The following is a 17714-nucleotide window of genomic DNA, read 5'->3' on the forward strand; positions in this document are numbered from 1 at the left end:
CCATTTGATTTTTTCATTCAAATTATTGTTGTACTTGGGAGGCTATATTTTGATCCATCATGTGTATTTATATGTATGTATTTCTAAAAAAAAAATTAAGTCTTAAGTGTTTTAAATTGTACAATATTAAAGAGTAAAGATCAATACTAATACTAATTTTATAATTTAAACCAAAGTATAAGCCAACAGTTTTTTAAGATGTCAAATAAATCTTTGGTGTCCCCGGAGCACATATGTGAAGTTTTAGCTCAAAACATCATATAAATAATTTGTTATAGCATGTTTAAATTGCCACTTTGTAGGTGTGTGCAAAAATGTGCCGTTTTGGGCGTGTCCTTTAAAAAGCAAATGAGCTGATGAAATTCAAACACTGATTATAATGATGGTGGTTTGTTGCAATTAAAACTCAATTGTGCTTTTCTCTGCACTAAATGTCAGTGCTGTGGTTGGATAGTGAAGATTAAGGCGTGGTATTATTATAATAAGAGCTCCTTATGACATCATAAGGAGAGCCAAATTTCAACAACCTATTTTTTCATGTGCTTGTAGAGAATGGTTTCCCAAAACTAAGTTACTGGGTTGATCTTTTTCACATTTTCTAGGTTGATAGAAGCACTGGGGACCCAATTATAGCATTTAAAGCGTAACTAAACCCCTGGTCAAAGCCTGACTCCACCCACTGGCAATATTTGAAAAATGCAAGAAAAGTGGGCAGATCCCAACGGAGATAGAGGGGACGAACTAAGCTCGTACCAAGTGTGTAGTGAGATCGTAACAAGGGCGTGGTAAGCTGCTTACGTCACAAGTTATTTTTTGGACCAAACATCCAATAGGAAAATTCAACTGCAGTAGCCACCGTTCAACCTGACCACTCAGACGTTTTTTACACCATATATTGTAGTATTGAAAGACTTTATACCCAAATGTCAAAAAACTTACTAAAATCAATGAACAGCACTAATAAAGCATCATTCTTACAGATCATTAACTAAAAAAAGGGTTTAGTTACTCTTTAAACATGGAAAAAGTCAGATTTTCATGCCATGGCCCCTTTAAATAATTGATTTAATGAATGGTTTGTAAAATACAACCTTATAATTTCAAGCAGAAAGTGATTGTTTAGAATTAGAAGGTTCTATCTGCCGTCGACTTCTTCCAAAAAAAAAAAAATTACAAATGTTTTGATATTGATTTTAAAATTGTAGATTTGGAATACATTTGGGGTTTCTGTCATTTTCATGTCTAAAAAGATTTGTTCCCTGTAACAGTTTTGGAACGAAATGCAAAAATGATTTCTTTAACATTATTTGTCACTTACATTAGAACTCATGTAGCCTATGTCACTGGGACATTTCATGATAAAAAGCTGTAGGATGTCCAAGAGCTCTGCATTGATGAGAGAGCTGCACTCGATCAACTCATCTAAATTGATCAGGTACATCCATGAGCGAGCCAGCAGTCTGTCCACCTTCACCAAATATCCATGTAACTTCATGAGATTTAACATGGCACTGAAATAAATTAATTCAGCAATGAAAAGTTAATCATATAAACATTTTAAAAACTACATTTGAACAAACTGATTTAATACCTTCGATCTTGGGATCTGGAGTACTGCTCATAAGCTGGTTTGAGTCCCTGCAGGCCAGCCCAGCTCTGTTCATAATTTATGCTGACTGTGTTCAACACTGCCTCAAATGGTTTTGAAGTGCCTTTAAGAAGGTGCAGCAGGGGTAATACGATGATCCATCTGGGCATATTCTTGTCTCTCACTGTTTTAATCAGTGTCATCACCATCTCAGGCAAGCTGAAGAGGGAATAAAGGTTATCAAGGTGTAGATATCGTCATCAAAGACAACTTAGAAACATGGACTTTGTTACAATTCCTAGTGAGCTGACTCTATGTCTACATATACAGCTGTTTTTAAGGCAACTTCCTAATTAAAACTTTATAAATTGAAACAACGAAAATGGTGTCAGACTCAGGAGCATGCCAATCAGGGCTTATAGGATTTGCTGGGTTTCCTACATATTATGCATGATATATTTATAACATGGCGGTCTTGCAACACTCCAAGGTCTGTTAGTCCCCGCTGCCTAATACTGATAACACCATGCTCATCCAGGTACTCCCAATCATCTTGACCACCTAGGTGTCTATAATAGACAAAAACTATAATGAAAGGCGGTTTACTGAATTTATTAGGATATTGACCATATTTCTGAGCCTTGTGCCTTAAAGGAACACGCCCACGTTTTGGGAATTTAGCTTATTCACCATATCCCCCAGAGCCAGACAAGTGCATACATACCTTTCTCATCTCCATGCGTGCTGCAACTCCGTCCGACGCAGCACCCGCCAGCTCAGCCCAGCACAAAGACTGGAAGTAAACGGCTCCAGCCAGCACACCGCTCCCAACAAGTGACAAAATAACGTGAAGATTTTCCTATTTATGTGTTGTGGTTTGTATAGTCACACCATGTACAAATAACAAGGTCATATGAGACACAGCCATCTTTTAACTACAGTATACATACTGGGAACTATATTCTCAGAAGGCGAAACACTGCTACTGGGCCGAGTGATTTGCTCACAGCACCCGATAATCCCCCTGGTGAGACGCGTCAGAGTTCAGTCAGAGTTGTGCAAATCACTCCGCCCAAGTAGCAGTTCTTCGCCTTCTGAGAATATAGTTCCCAGTATGTATACTGTTAAAAGATGTCTGTGTCTCATATGACCTTGTAATTTGTACACGGTGTGACTATACAAATCACAACACATAAATAGGAATATCTTCACGTTATTTTGTCACTTATTGGGAGCAGTTTGCTAGCTGGAGCCATTTACTTCCAGTCTTTGTGCTAAGCTAAGCTAGCGGGGGCTGCGTCAGATCAAGTTACAGCACGCACGGAGATGAGAAAGGTATGTATGGACTTATCTAACTCTGGGGGATATGGTGAATAAGTTAAATTCCCAAAATTTGGGTGTGTTCCTTTAATTCAGAAAAGATGGTGAAGAATGATAGAATAACTTTATTTTAGAAGTGGCATTGCATATACTTAGAGAGTTTTGCAGTGAAAGACAGTCATGCTTGTTAAATACCAATAAAATGACTAAAGTGACATTTTAAAAATAAAGCATTTCAATAGGCTTTATGCCCAGCTGCACTACTTCCTGAACTTCAGCCAGCTCCTTGTTTCCTGTCTGCCATTATTGGACAAAATGATTAATCCAGATGTGTCTGATTATTGTTGTTGTGACTACTAAGGTCAGGCACACCTGGATTAATCAGTTTGTTTGTGACTACTGAGGTCAGGCACACCTGGATTAATCAGTTTGTCCAATAATGGAAGACAGGAAACAAGGCGCTGGCTGAAGTTCAGGAAGTAGTGCAGCTGGGTATAAAGCCAATTACTGACTAACTATTCATTGCATTTCAAGTAAATGCACTGAAACTAAACATAAGAGCCTGATAAAAAATGTTCTTCATTTACAAGAAAACATGTCAGATGCACTCATATTTTTATATAAATTACATATATTATTGCTGAAAAATGAAAAATACCTAATGAAATATTAGCTATTAAATATAATAGTTAATGTAATATCTAATGAAATATTTCCAATCACTAATGGATATCATGTAAATCCTGCTAGTGGTTATCTCAAAATAACCCTGTTCATGGTGATACAAGACCACTCCTCTTCACCCCTCCACATCAAGGTCACAAGGCCAGGGTTTATTTTGAGGTAACAATCAGCTGTACATTATTTTTTTACACAATAATCAAAATAACTGACCTTTCTATAAATGAGAATGATTCTGTTATGTCAGTCCAGAAAGGCAGGAATTCATCCTTGGGTAGATTTGGCAGGCAGAGGGCAGTGCAGAGACGAGCAAGAGTCCCATTATCTAAATCAAGTTTATACTGTTTCCACACATAAAGCATGATGAGAGCAGCCTTCAGTGGATTCGCAATGAAGTCGCTTTTATTTTTACAGTCTTTCTGTAGCTCTGGAGTCACACGCTGTAGCATGAATCGCTTCAGAAGGTTGCTCACCTGAAATGATGATAAACACATGGAGCCTTTCAAATTTTACAGTAAAAGGCAACATATGAATGGATCAAGCATAAGAGATAAAACCTACATTGCAAAAATGAGATGGCTAAGTTGCCCTATACAGATTTTACTGTAATATAATGTAATTATGTATTATGTAATTATACTGTAACAAATAAATAATCAGCACATAGTATAGGTGTTCAACAGGGTTTAAATACTGTCCAACCAAAAAGATCAAGCCTAAAAAATCAAATTTTCCCAGTCATCGGCCAATAACATATCACCGACCGACAGTGGGCCGATATGTATTTTTATTTGTCTTATATGTTTACATAAATGCTATCTTGGTGTGAACTGTGTCAACTTACATCTTTTTCACTGTAATTCAGGGAGAACCATTTCGTCTGCTTCTTTTCAAATACATAAGGATTGCCATAAATTTCATAAAACTGTTTGAGTTGACTAAGGAAGTTTTTGAGGTTTACTTTGTTCCACTCTCTTAAGAGGTCAAATATCGTTTCCAGCATCATTTGTCCAGCGATTTCTCTTCCCTGAATTACACTTTTACGCTCATCTGGCCAAAAAGCATTTTTTAGGCGCTTTAGCACACCCTTATTTGGTTGTGCGCAGATGATATCATCATACTGATGCCACTCTCCTGCACACAAAAGGCTGTATTAAGCGTTGCATTTTTCACCGTAATCGACCTAAAGCATATGGTTAATATCTATTTCCTTTTGATCTGAATGATATGAATTTCACCAACCTTCATCATTCAGAAGATGCGGTTTGACAAAAAGACATCTGTTGGTGATTTCATTTGAATCCAGTTTGTAGATGTATTCAAATTCATACTCCTTCTTTTTGCCTTTATACACAACATACTTGTAAGGTATGGACACAGATTCAGCCTGGGACCTTTTGCATACAAATTTCCCTTCAACAAGTAATCCATGCTCTCCAAGACTTCTAAAAACACAATATGCATACATTGGTTTAATATTGGTACATTGGTCAGAATCTGTTTAAATTATGGAAGACACTTTTGAATAGCAGAAACAAAAATAAACTAACTGTGACACAAAGAGCTCAACCAAATTTTCATCCCAGGTTCCAATGTGATCACCAGCCCTCATAAAGATACGATCATGTTCTGGTTCAAACTTGAAATCTTTTGACAGAACTGCATGAAAGTAAATTGTGAGTCTGTCACTGGAGCTTAAATGTTGAGTTGATGCCGGATGTCTGCAATTCATATAAAAACTGCAATTTAATATGATAAAAGACAAAATGATAATATTTAAGAAAAAAGAAATTCACAAGAGACAATTCTAGGAGAATGTCTCAGTAGCCATACTTTTTTGGAGGTAAGTTGCATTTATCTTTCTTGATTTGTGTGTCATCACTTTCGTCATCACTTTCATTGTCTTTCACTGTGTCAGCCTTTAGTGATGAATCTCCATCAGCACCGGGATTCTTCTAAAAAAAAAAGTAATAAATAAATGTATCAAATAAAAAAATATATACTCTCATTATGCAACATTTGCAATTTTTTACATTTCTGTAAATTAGCAACTCTTTTACATGCCTTGGGTGCGCTCTGTGGGTCAGATTTCATTTTCTTTTCAGGGGACTTCTCGGGTTCCTCACGCTGATTTCTGTAAAGCCAAAATAAGTTAATTTACAATTAAAAACATTTCAGGGTTTCCACAAGTTAACAAATACTTTTGAATGATGATAAATATTCCAGTTAATCCAGTTGTTAGACTTTTCCTGTTGTTTATAGAGAAGTTAATTTCAGTTGTTTCTGTCTGTGTAAGGATTAAACCTTAAAAACAAAGTGTACTTGCTAGTGTAGAAAATTCATATCTACTGTCTCTGATTAATATATCAATATATTTTAAGCAGAACATAACATTAAAATATATAATTTTACTAAATAACAATACAAAACACAATTAACAATAACAAAACACAATTTCTAGAAAAAATATTTTATGAAAATGCGAACATCTAGCATACGTTTTTAGAGACGAGGCTTGCTGGACAGCAGCAGATTCTTTTTTCTCATTAGCTGTCTGCAGTTTCTGGCTGGACTCAGGATTCTGTGATGAATCTACATTGAACCTCTGGTTCTTCTGAATGCAAAAACATAATGCACATGCTCTCATTTAGGGTTGTGCCAATAAACAATAGTATCCTCTATCGGCGATAGTCAGACATATGGCCGATAGCGGGCTTTCATGACGATAGTTATTATTATTATTTTCATCATAGTTTCACATTAGCATGCGCATTCCGTGCTTTTCCTCACATGAGATGGTTTGTGGGCTTCAATTTGTGCGAGAGAGCTTGTAACTTGAGCGGATTCCTTCTCGCTCGCACATTGACTTATAATGCGCCCATCTTGGACTCTTGCTCAGACCTGAATGTGCACAGCATGGGCTCTTCCTCGCACAAATTTGTTTTGCCATTTCCTTTTAATAGAGAGGTTGTTAGGGGGTTAAACTGATATATATGTAAATGACTGGATTGCACATGACGTCACAACTGTGAAGTCAGCGCACCGCCATATTGGCATGCCCAAACATTTTATTAAATGAAATTTTATTTTTATTTTTTATTTTATTTTTATTAAATCAAAAAATATTTATTGAAAGTTGTACATTTTACTTTTAAACATTTATCTTCATCACAGTATCAGATCGGTGGACAAACTGCAGCATATTTTTTATTAATGGCAAACATGCTCATTTTGAAATCTAAATAAATAATCATGCTTTAGTACCATAGCATTTTACTGTGCATGCAATAATTTGCTAGTTTTGTAACTATGTTATGTTACACAGTATTGTTTTTGTTCGTTCAGTAAAATGCGTTAACAATGTTAATGAATTTTGAAACAGTTAAAGGGGCAATAAGTAGGATTTACCCCATCTAGTGGTGGAATTGTATTTTGCATTCAAACGAACAGTGCTCTCTAGCGCCTCCCCTTTCCCAATGCGTGTTGCAACTACGGTAGCCGTTATGTAATCGCTGATTTCCTTGTCCGTTGCAGCTGGTTCACGTGTTCTGAATGAAAACGCGTTGTGGAAATGCGTTGGTAGGCAAGTGCTTTTTGTCCCTCTCTGCTATTATAGTTTATCAATACGGTGGAACGATATGGAAGCCTCCTTGGATTTACCAGAGGTGGAAAAAGTACTAAAATATTGTACTCAAGTAAAAGTAAAGTTACTTTAATAATATTTTACTGAAGTAAAAGTAAAGTTACTTGTCTAAAAATCTACTCAAGTAAAAGTAAAAAGTAAGTCATTTTAACTTTACTCAGAGTAAAAGTTACTTTTTTTACAGCGGGGAGAGGTGGAGGATTCTAGTATAGTTCAAAAACGACAAGGGAATATAAATTTTGTTTTATATTCAAAAGTTTGATGGTACAAAATAAAACGTAGCGCTTTTCTAAGCAGATTTAAAAGAGGAACTATATTTTATGGCGTAATAGCACTTTTGGGAGTACTTTGACTCGCCTGAAAAGTCCGCTCCCCTTCTCACTCTCATAATGGGAGAGGGAGGGTGTTACTGCGCTTAGTCGAAGTACTCCCAAAAGTGCTTTTACGCCATAAAATATAGTTCCTCTTTTAAATCCGCTTAGAAAAGCGCTACGTTTTATTTTGTACCACCAAACTTGCTCGTATAACTACTCATCTTAAATAGGAAAACGTTGATGTGTTTGGTCACTTCTAACTTTATCTCTAAATGGTACCATTGAATGAATGGGGCTAAGCTAAATGCTATCGAAGCGTCACAGCGCGCTCCAGCGCTTACGTGCACGCACACAGATGATAGAGGGATGTATCAACAATTCTTAGTTAAGGTAATAACATATTTTAATATTGAAAATGAGTAGACTATTCCTTTAACAATTAAGTTGCGTATGCATTTCCTAAAAAATAATCTTGTGTGACTGATACGTTGTAAACCGGGTTAATTTAGATCATGATTTTAAATACAAGTCAATGAGGCCCTCTGTCGGTTTGGCATAGCAAGATGGCCGCTTGAACTCTGGGATGGCTTCACCTCTCGCTGTTAAGTAAAGCATTTTATGAACAATCCAGTCACTTATATAGATCAGTGGTTTAAATGCAGCGAGTGTGTCGTTCACGCCCCCTGACACGTAGGAAATTTCAGAGCTCCTGAGCTTAAATGACTCGCTGGGATTAATGGGATCAGTTTTAAGATTGTTTCAGTCATGACAGTGTTGCCCTTAGAGTAAATCAGCTTCTTTTTTTGTCCATTAATCAACTTGCTTATCATAAATGAGTCAAAAATGAACAAATAAATAAATGTATTATTATATCGAGTAAACTATTGCCCGGCCCTCCTACACTATTAGGTATCGGTGATCTCACAGGCTGACGATAGGACAATCTCACAATGGGGCATACTGCCCAACACAACTCTCATTTACTGTTATCTAGACAATGAAAATTTTACAGCATAATAGATGACTTCACTGTCAGTGTGTTGAGCTTTTCTGCACTGAGCAGACCGATCATCGCATGACATCAAAGTATCTCAAGAGCGTTTCAAGACCAGTGCTTACTAATCGCTCTCGCTGAACTTACATTCACGTCACTACCTGTAATGTAGGTCTGCTCAATGCATGAGGTCAAACACATATTGGCTAATAATTATGCATAATCACCACCACATGGACGGGAGGGGAATTACAGTTACAAGTAAGGGATAATGTAGAGGCAGCTGGTAGTTATTGGGAAATAAGCCCCGACAGTGTGATCAGGATCCGACGCGAAGCGGAGGGTCTTGTATCACACCGAAGGGGCTTATTTCCCAATAACTACCGGCTGCCTCTACATTATCCCGCTTATTACACGGCTACTTGCCACATAAGAAAAAAAACTGGACATGAATATGAATTTGAAACATTTTATTGGCATATTTGTTTTAAATTAACATTTTTATCCTTCCGCGAAACTTTGCACAGATGCATAAAAAGATCGTAATACCTTATTAAGATCCTCTGCTTCATACTTGTCTCCATTTTTTCTCTTTTAGCCAGTCTTCTGCCATTCTGTATTTTTTTGTGTGTTGGCTTCGTAACTGTCATGCTCTATTTCGTCAAGTTCAGTCTCAGTAAGCTGTCTGTGTCTTGTCGTGGTTGTCGAGTGTTTGTCACAAGATGGCGACAAACAGACAGCAATCTTTATTGATCTTTATTGGCGCGGAGCGATTTTACTCGTGCAAGTAGTGCCGGCTATGCGTTATTATTTTGGAGCGGTTATTATTTGAAAAGAACGAACCTGCAAATGCCTCAACTGACCAATCAGAATCAAGCATTCCAGAGAGCCGTGTAATAAGTTACAACAAATCACCCTTAGTGTAATCTAGTCTTTGATTGAATTTCTTAGCAGTGATGAAAAAAATCTAAGACAGATATTTGATAACGCAACCTCTGACTTACATTATCTCAAAAGTTTCCAACAATGCTTGAATCCAGAGAAATTCACAATTTAAAACAGTGTAGTCTATCTCTGTTGTTATCTCAATGGTATAATGTCTGAGCAAAGCGATTGAGGTATATAAGTATCATGAAAGCGATTATGAAAGCAGTACTGTCCTGATACTTTAATGTCATGTACGCCATAAATCCACTCTGTTAGCTTATGTTATAACGTAACAGTTATAAAACTTTATTTAACTACGTTCTCCATAAACATGATTTGTATGTTCAGCAATGAAGGTAAGGATGACAACTCCAATCATTCCACGCTCCTTAACAGCATCATCAAGCTATAACTTTAATATTACTTTGTGACCTCTAGCGATGTAAATTACATGGTGGCTTTAAAAAAAATACATTTTAAATTACAATAAATGCAATGTTTTTTTACCTCAGGTTTACTCTGTGGGCCAAACACCATTTTCTGATCAGTGGATCGTTCCTGTGACTTCTTGGTCTGACCAGCTTTATCTCTTTGATTGCTTGAACCGCTCTTTGTGTTTGCATTCTGGTCAATATTTGCACTCTGACCCGGAGGTGTTTCTGCCCCTGTGGACTCATTCTTCTTATTCTTGGAGTTTGTTATTTTTTTCTCAGTCCTTTGAGTTGCTTCCACTGAATCGGGTTGAGAAGCTTTGCTAGTGCCGACCGGCTCTTGTGACTGAGCTGTTTCTGTGATGTCAGATGCTACACCGTCACGTCTAAAGTTGACTGGCTCTTCAATAGACCTAGCTTCACCAGCATCTGTAGGTTCAGCAGAAACATTGGGCTGTGGGTTTCCAGCCTCAGTTTCATTTACTGGTGGGTGGATATGGGCATCTGATTCAGGGTTGGTTATGTCTATGAGGCAGCTGTCACTGTCAGAAGATAGATCTTCATCCATTTTCATCTCATGTTCAGTCAGAGATATTTCAGAGAGGTCAGAGGTCAGAGATGATGGCCCCTCTTCAACATCAGCTTTTGCTTTTTTCTTCTTTTTCTTTCTTTTCTGTGGACGAAAAATTAGTAATATGAGCTACAAAATACCAGCAATATTTCCAACGTGTTACATGCAGTGAGCTGTGTAATTGTTCTAAACTTGATATGCTATGTAATAAAATGTTGTACAAACTGTAAAATATTTACATTTTATAATTATTAGTTATTGTTATAATTCATTTTACAACCAAATGGCATCTGCACTATGAGCTGCAACAAAACTATCATTCAGATTTAGAATAATCAAAACATGCAATGCTGGAGCTATATGTAGCTTTATTAAATGTTTAATTAACTTTTAATATGTATGGCCTTATATCTTCTGTGGAATATAAAGCAAAATGTCCAAGCTGCTCTTTTTCACACAATAAATGTCTGAGCCAACTGCAAAGATTGGTATCAGGACTGATCAAGGCATTTCTTAACTGACTGGAATGGGTAAGTTACATTACAGATAACTAAATAAGCATTTATTGAACTCGCTGTATTCTGTCAAGTGTTGTAAGCAGTATTGAACAAAGCTCAGCTGCTGCTGCCTCATGAGAAAAAAATCCTGTTCAGCTGCAATAAAAGCACTTTCTTGCAATAAAAGTCTACCTTAATCAGACTGGACTGGTTTTAAGACCTAGACCTAGCAATAGGAAAATAAAAGTTTCTGATCAGGAATGTACAGTATATCAACAAATATTCAAAATATTCTGCCTCGATTGGGTGGCACATAAACATGATCTGGACATCCCTATAGTTTTTGAAGGATAAAATTATCTACTTTAATATTTCCTGTAGAGAGAATGAAACTGAGAGAAATAAATTAAAAATAAATTAAAGGGACACTCCACTTTTTTGAAAATGTGCTCATTTTTTAGCTCCCCTAGAGTTAAACATTTCTTTTTTACCATTTTGGAATCCATTCAGCTGATCTCCAGGTTTGGCGCTACCACTTTTAGCATAGCTTAGCATAATTCATTGAATCTGATTAGACCATTAGCATCGCGCTAAAAATAACCAAAGAGTTTCGATATTTTTCATATTTAAAACTTGACTCTTCTGTAGTTACATTGTGTACTAAGACTGACGGAAAATTAAAAGTTGTGATTTTCTAGGCAGATAAGCTAGGAACTACACTCTCATTCTGGCGTAATAATCAAGGACTTTGCTGCCGTAACATGGCTGCAGGAGGCGTAATGATATTACGCACTGCCCTAAAATAGTCCCCTGCTTTTATATGTTACCAAGGGGATTATTTTTAAGCTATGCTAAAAGTGGAACCGCCAGACCCAGAGATCAGCTGAATCGATTTCAAAACGATAAAAATCAAGTGTTTAACTCTATGGGAGCTAGAAAATGAGCATATTTTCCAAAAAAGTGTAGTGTCCCTTTAAGTACTTAGTGCTAGTCAATATACCAGTTTAAACGGTAAACCGGTTTAAATTATGCACACAGTACGTTTTAAAAAAGGCATACCAGTAGAAGTGGCTAAACAACAAAGAAGTCACCATGTCTGCTATGGCCAGTGCAAACTGGGCAGTTATAAGCCAATCATTTAGCCAAAAATGTACTTGCCTTAATTTCATCCTAGGTGACTTCCTTTCTTTAGCCGAAGACATAGAGTTATATTAAAAAACAGATTCCTGGCTCTTCCTAGCTTTGTAATGGCATTACATAGTGGCTGTTTTTTAAGCCCATCCATAATCAGAAAAAGGAATTCATATGAATCCATTGGGTTAATATATTTCTTCTCAAGTGAAAAAATACTTTTTGAGAGAAAACATTTTGGATTTTAAGTGTATTTAGTGATCGCTAAATCATGTTTTACTGTATATGTAAACTTAATCTAAATATAAATGCAAACAAATCTAGATTAAAAATGGCTATTTTTAAAAGTATTTTCCGGACTATAAGTCAAACTTTTTTCATAGTTTGGCGGGTTCTGGAATTTATAGTCAGGTGCGAATTATACGTCAAAATTATTGCATATGAACGAAGAAAAACCATTACGTCTACAGCCGCGAGAGTCCGCTCTAAGCTGCTCCAGTTTTTATGTAATTCAATGGATTCAGGGATGTGGAATGACTTCGGAACCTGTTTGAACTTGATTGTCGTGTTAATTTAGCCTATTCAGCCTCTCAGGTATGTTCTGTATGCAATTGTGTATCAGGTAAACAACTGTTTATGTTATCTTAACATGTAGGGACACATATTCTGCCTGCTATTCTGTGCTATTGTTTAGTTGAATAACTTGCCCTTCCAGATTAAATGTCTGTTCTTCGGCTTGGATTTTGTGAAATCATTTTCTAAATAAACGCAACGTATACTCCAGTGCGACTTATGTATGTTTTCCTGTTCAAAACATATTTAAGTGAAGCGACTTATACTCCGGTGCAACTTATAGTCCGGAAAACACGGTAAGTACATAAGATCTTTATTAGTTCTCACAAGTACGATTGTCTTACATATCGAAGTGGTCCGCTGTGCAGGCATTTTTAATGATGAAAGATGGGCTTAAAAAAACTCTGCAATCCAATGCCATTACAAAGTTAGGAATAGCCAGGATATTATTTAATATAACTTTAAATGTGTCAAGCACATAAATGTTGGCATTGAGTAAATTATGGGCTAATTTTAATTTATACAGTGAATTATTATTTGAAGAGCACCTTTTTCTTCAAGTTCAGGTTGTTATCTTCTTTTCGTCGTTTTGGAGCTGTATTTGCATTTTCGTCATCCAAAGATTCAGACCTGAGATCAGTTATTTCTGCATCCAAGCAATGTGGAATGTTTGTGGATATGTGAGACTCATCTTGCGCCTTGTCTGATAAAAACATAAAAAACAAAGTTTTTTTTTTACACAAAAGTAAGAACACTGCATCCTATTTAAATTTGTTGCATGAACTCAACTTAGGAGGTTCAAACACCAAAAATACAAAATTAAACATTTTCCCCACCTGTCTAAACAAAGCAAAAAAGAGTTTATTTTTATTCCATTCACTTTTAATGATCAGGAAAGATTTAAAAAAAAGAAGATATAAATCAAGCTAAAAATATAAATGTATAAAGACTCAAGCACTCACCTGGTGTTTGCTCAGAAGCCTTAGACAACAGCTTATAGCCACACTGACTGCAGAATACTGGAGACGTATCTAAAGACACGTGACTGCACTGCGGACACTCCATTCTGGAATGATGCCTGCAAAACTGAAAGAGTAAGAGTAAACAAATAAGGAAAGAGAATTCATTACTCAATGATAATCACACAGCCTAACTTGTCAGGTGATTTCTAAGGAATCTACAAAGTTTTGCTCCTAAAAAAGCTAAGTTTACCATGCAGAAACTAAAACAGAAACTGTAGACAACGTTAAACCCATGCTGTGAAAAGGAAAATGAAAGCAAAAAGCCATTACACATCATATCCCGAACTGATCGTTCACCCAAAAATTTTCATCATTTTATTTCCCCCCAAAATCATGTGTCCAAACCAATGCAACACAAAAGCAGATGCAGGGCTCCAGCTAACTTTTTTTAGGAGCACTATAACCCCTAATTGAAAATTTTAGGTCACAGCTTAAATCAGCCAGCAAATGCAATTATTTATTTAGTTTTTCTCAAAATAACTGTATTACTGTCAAATACTTTGATAGACTTTACTCACACAAACTACAACGTGCAGTTTTATTTTCATTTCAGAGATATGACTAGCATTGCTGACTAATCACTTTTGGACTCTCCCCTCTCACACACATACAGTAGGCCTACTACACTGCTGGGCTCGCAATCTATTGTCTTTCAACATACAATAACAACCAGAAGGTTGCACATGTGCAAGTACTTGTAAAAAATCCCTTCGTTCCCCAAACCTGCTCACAAATGGGACCATTTGGTCACAGTCTGGAGCCCTTAGATATTATGGCATGGAAAGATAAACTTAAATGAGAACTTTTATATTTGACTAACACTTAAAAGTGTTTGAGAAATAAAAACATATTATCAGACTTATAAAGTTATAAATTAAATAAAAAAAACTTACTATGATATGAGATTGCTGACAGCAATCTTTGTAGTGCCGCCTCACGATTAATCGCGACTAATCGTTTGCAGAATAAAAGTTTTTCTTTACATAATATATGTACTGTGTATAATAATTATGTATAAATACACACATACACACGCATGTATATAATTAAGAAACATTAGCATGTGTATGTACACGTTTATATTTATATATAATCTATATTACATATAAATATAAATATTAATTAAATAAATATATTATTTCTTAAAATTATAAATTTATGTGTGTGTGTGTATTTATATAAACATAATTATTATACGCAGTACACACACATATATTATGTAAACAAAAACTTTTATTCTGCAAATGATTAGTCACGACTAATCGTGAGGCAGCACTAAATCTTTGTTTGTACTAAATTACATATAATCTCCTGTGTCTCTGACTGGTGTATCTTTATTTTCCCTGATTACACATCCAATCAGATGTCAAACACTGTGTAAAAATGTGAATGTTTAACAGTGAGTTCTTTGTGTGAATCAACATGGTTTATTTCCTTAACACTCCCTTTATGAAAGTTTCCTATATTACGCAATACCATAGTTAGAAATATGCCTGGCCCAGCTACTCAAAATGTAATAAATAAACACTATATATGCACTCTAAAAAAGTATTTGCTGCTGTATTTTTTTTGTTTGTTTAATCAGTCATTTTAAATTTAAAGTGTTAAAATGACTTGTAAATCTGACATTTAAGGCAGCAAATATTTTACAGCGCAATTGCCAGTTTGACTATTAAGCAATTTTAATAAAAGCAAATGTCTCATTTGCAGAGGGTCGTTTTCTGTACCAAAAAAGTAAGTGTTCTCACTTTGTGCACAGGGACACTGTCATTATTCTGGAACAGAAAATGTTCCACCTCTACAATTTAAAAACAAACTAAAACCATAGAAATTATCTGAAAATTATGACTATTCTTTTTCTCCTAAAAGTTACTCAGAAAACATGCATATAACTTTAATGCATCTATTCACTTATAAATGTTTTATGCATACTGTTTTCTATTGAGCATATTTCTTGTGTCAAACTTCATTCATTGGATGTCAAGTGTAATACCATCATTCAAGTTGTATCCTTATGTTGCTTGGCAAAAGAAAAATAAAGTTACATGTTTACATAAATGTATAACTCGTACACAATAATGAAAACTTCCACTGGAGGCCGCTGTGGCTCAGTTCAATAGTGACTGAAACTACTCCGAATAAGAGGAACTGACCACAAAAACAAGTCTAAATGTAAAGGTATTATGAGTTGTATTATTAAACGCAGAGTATTTGTGCATAAATACATAAAACGCTATATATGATGAGATTTTCCTTTAACATTATGTTAATACCATCAGGTAACGTGACTGCGTGTCTGAATGGCAAACCTGCATTTTACAAATTCTAACCAACAAAATAAACCTTGACACCTTATTTCTATCTACAAGTCACAGGTTCACGTTTTGTATGTAAAACACACTGATACCGAATCTGTAAACTGGCCCATCAACCGCCAAGTTATAAGAAACTACAAAAAGATAACGCAAAACTTCAGCTAAGCAAGCTAGCTAACCAGAATTCCTTTCAGGTTTAAATTCTTAAGAGCATCTAAACGTATTACTGAGCCACAACTGATCGGATATAGGATTTATGTCCAATTTAGGGATGCGTACACATACAGTCTGATGTGTATTCCTCGATGGACATGCTAAAGCTAAAGAGCAGCACAATATACAGTAAATGCGCGTGCACTCAGGTATGTCTCTTACCTTCAGCAGGTGTGTATTGTATTCACAGATGGACACGCGGGTCACAGTAGCCCATGTAAACTTGCATTATGGCACTATACATATCAAAGCTCGATTCACGTCCATAGCTCAGCACACACGGAAGAAGATGAAGTAGTTTCTGTCTCGCTTTCGTTTCTGTTAAACTGGGTTAGGCTTGTAAGTTAACGTACAGTGCAATAAAGTTCGGTCGTGTTTTTTATTAGTAGTAAATTGCATTGTCTAACATGAACCAGCACTTAGCATGCAATTTTTCTCCATTTATTTATTTGTTGATGATGTTAGTTAATTGTGAATATCTTAACAACTGTTAAAAAATAAGTAAAGTACATGAATTGAAATGAATTTATAAATAAATAACATGAATTAAAATGTATCAAAAATAAATAACATGAAGTAAAAATTAATAAATGTTGTTGAAGTATTGTTTATTGTTCAAATGTTAACTATGACAACCCGTATATTTTAAATATATAGGCTAGTATTACCTGGCCCAACACGAGTTGGGTTACACAAAAACTACCCAACACCGATAAAACAACCCAATAAAATGACCCAACTGGCTCAACCCAACGATTGGGTTGAATAAACAACCCAGCGTTTTTTTAGAGAACTATTTTCATTTGAGAATCAAATATTAATTTCAATTTTTTTAAAGAAAATCTCACAACCACAATGTGCTGCTGTGTTTTGTTGCCAGTGATCTGTTCTAATGTAAGTTTGGGTTTAGTTTAAACAAACTTAGTTTTTTCTACCATATAGCTCAACTAAAGACAGAAAATGAATGTAGATACTAACGTAAAAACCGAACAAAGATAGTTAAAAACATAGAGAAACATAGCTAAAAAATTGCAGACTAAATACAGTAAAAGTTTGCAAGTCATGCAGATGTTCTTAGTGCTTTAATATTAAGTGAAAGCAAAAGTTAAGTTTAGTAAATGCTTTATCTCTAGTACACATAAAAATGGTCAAGATAGGCAAAATGGGCAGCTGTCATTGGGGAGGGTATAGCAAATATATTGAAAATGTATAGAGAATTTGCATTTCTCTATATAAAATCTATAGGAAATTAAATAAATATAATTATAAATACATTTGGATCTGTTTCAAAAAAATAAAAAGAAACTTTGAGAAACCTTTCATTTTGGTATTTGAGATCAGGGACACATTTCAGATACATGTATTTAAAATACATATTTAAATACAAAATAGGCCTACTATTTTGTATTTTAAAGCTTTTGAAAAAATCTAATCCTGAACATTAACAAATTTGAATAATTAAATTTTATTAAATAACCTGATATGTTGACAATA

General features: G+C 35.4%; 3 protein-coding genes across 3 annotated transcripts in view; all 3 read right to left on the minus strand.

Annotated features, from left to right (window-relative positions):
• LOC129432378 (E3 ubiquitin-protein ligase rnf213-alpha) overlaps positions 1-1507 on the minus strand; it is a 46191-nt gene extending 44684 nt beyond the window's left edge. Inside the window, exon 1 of the mRNA XM_073856637.1 lies at positions 1319-1507. Coding sequence (XP_073712738.1) covers positions 1319-1507 — 189 coding nt within the window. The remainder of the gene's footprint in view (positions 1-1318) is intronic.
• A 77-nt stretch (positions 1508-1584) lies between these two features.
• LOC141350830 (E3 ubiquitin-protein ligase rnf213-alpha-like) lies at positions 1585-5072 on the minus strand. The gene is made up of 4 exons (XM_073856638.1): positions 4832-5072; positions 4434-4723; positions 3803-4062; positions 1585-1807 (listed from the first exon to the last, which is right to left on the minus strand). Exons 1-4 carry the CDS (start codon positions 5055-5057, stop codon positions 1585-1587), a joined length of 999 nt encoding a protein of 332 aa, XP_073712739.1. The 5' UTR covers positions 5058-5072.
• Positions 5073-5409: 337 nt separating this feature from the next.
• Positions 5410-16555, minus strand: LOC141350831 (E3 ubiquitin-protein ligase rnf213-alpha-like). The gene is made up of 7 exons (XM_073856639.1): positions 16383-16555; positions 13633-13756; positions 13219-13373; positions 9975-10571; positions 6088-6203; positions 5654-5723; positions 5410-5544 (listed from the first exon to the last, which is right to left on the minus strand). Exons 2-7 carry the CDS (start codon positions 13733-13735, stop codon positions 5410-5412), a joined length of 1176 nt encoding a protein of 391 aa, XP_073712740.1. The 5' UTR covers positions 13736-13756; positions 16383-16555.
• Positions 16556-17714: the final 1159 nt, after the last annotated feature.

Source organism: Misgurnus anguillicaudatus, chromosome 19 (genome assembly GCF_027580225.2).
Source record: "Misgurnus anguillicaudatus chromosome 19, ASM2758022v2, whole genome shotgun sequence".
NCBI classification, from domain to species: Eukaryota; Metazoa; Chordata; class Actinopteri; order Cypriniformes; family Cobitidae; genus Misgurnus; species Misgurnus anguillicaudatus.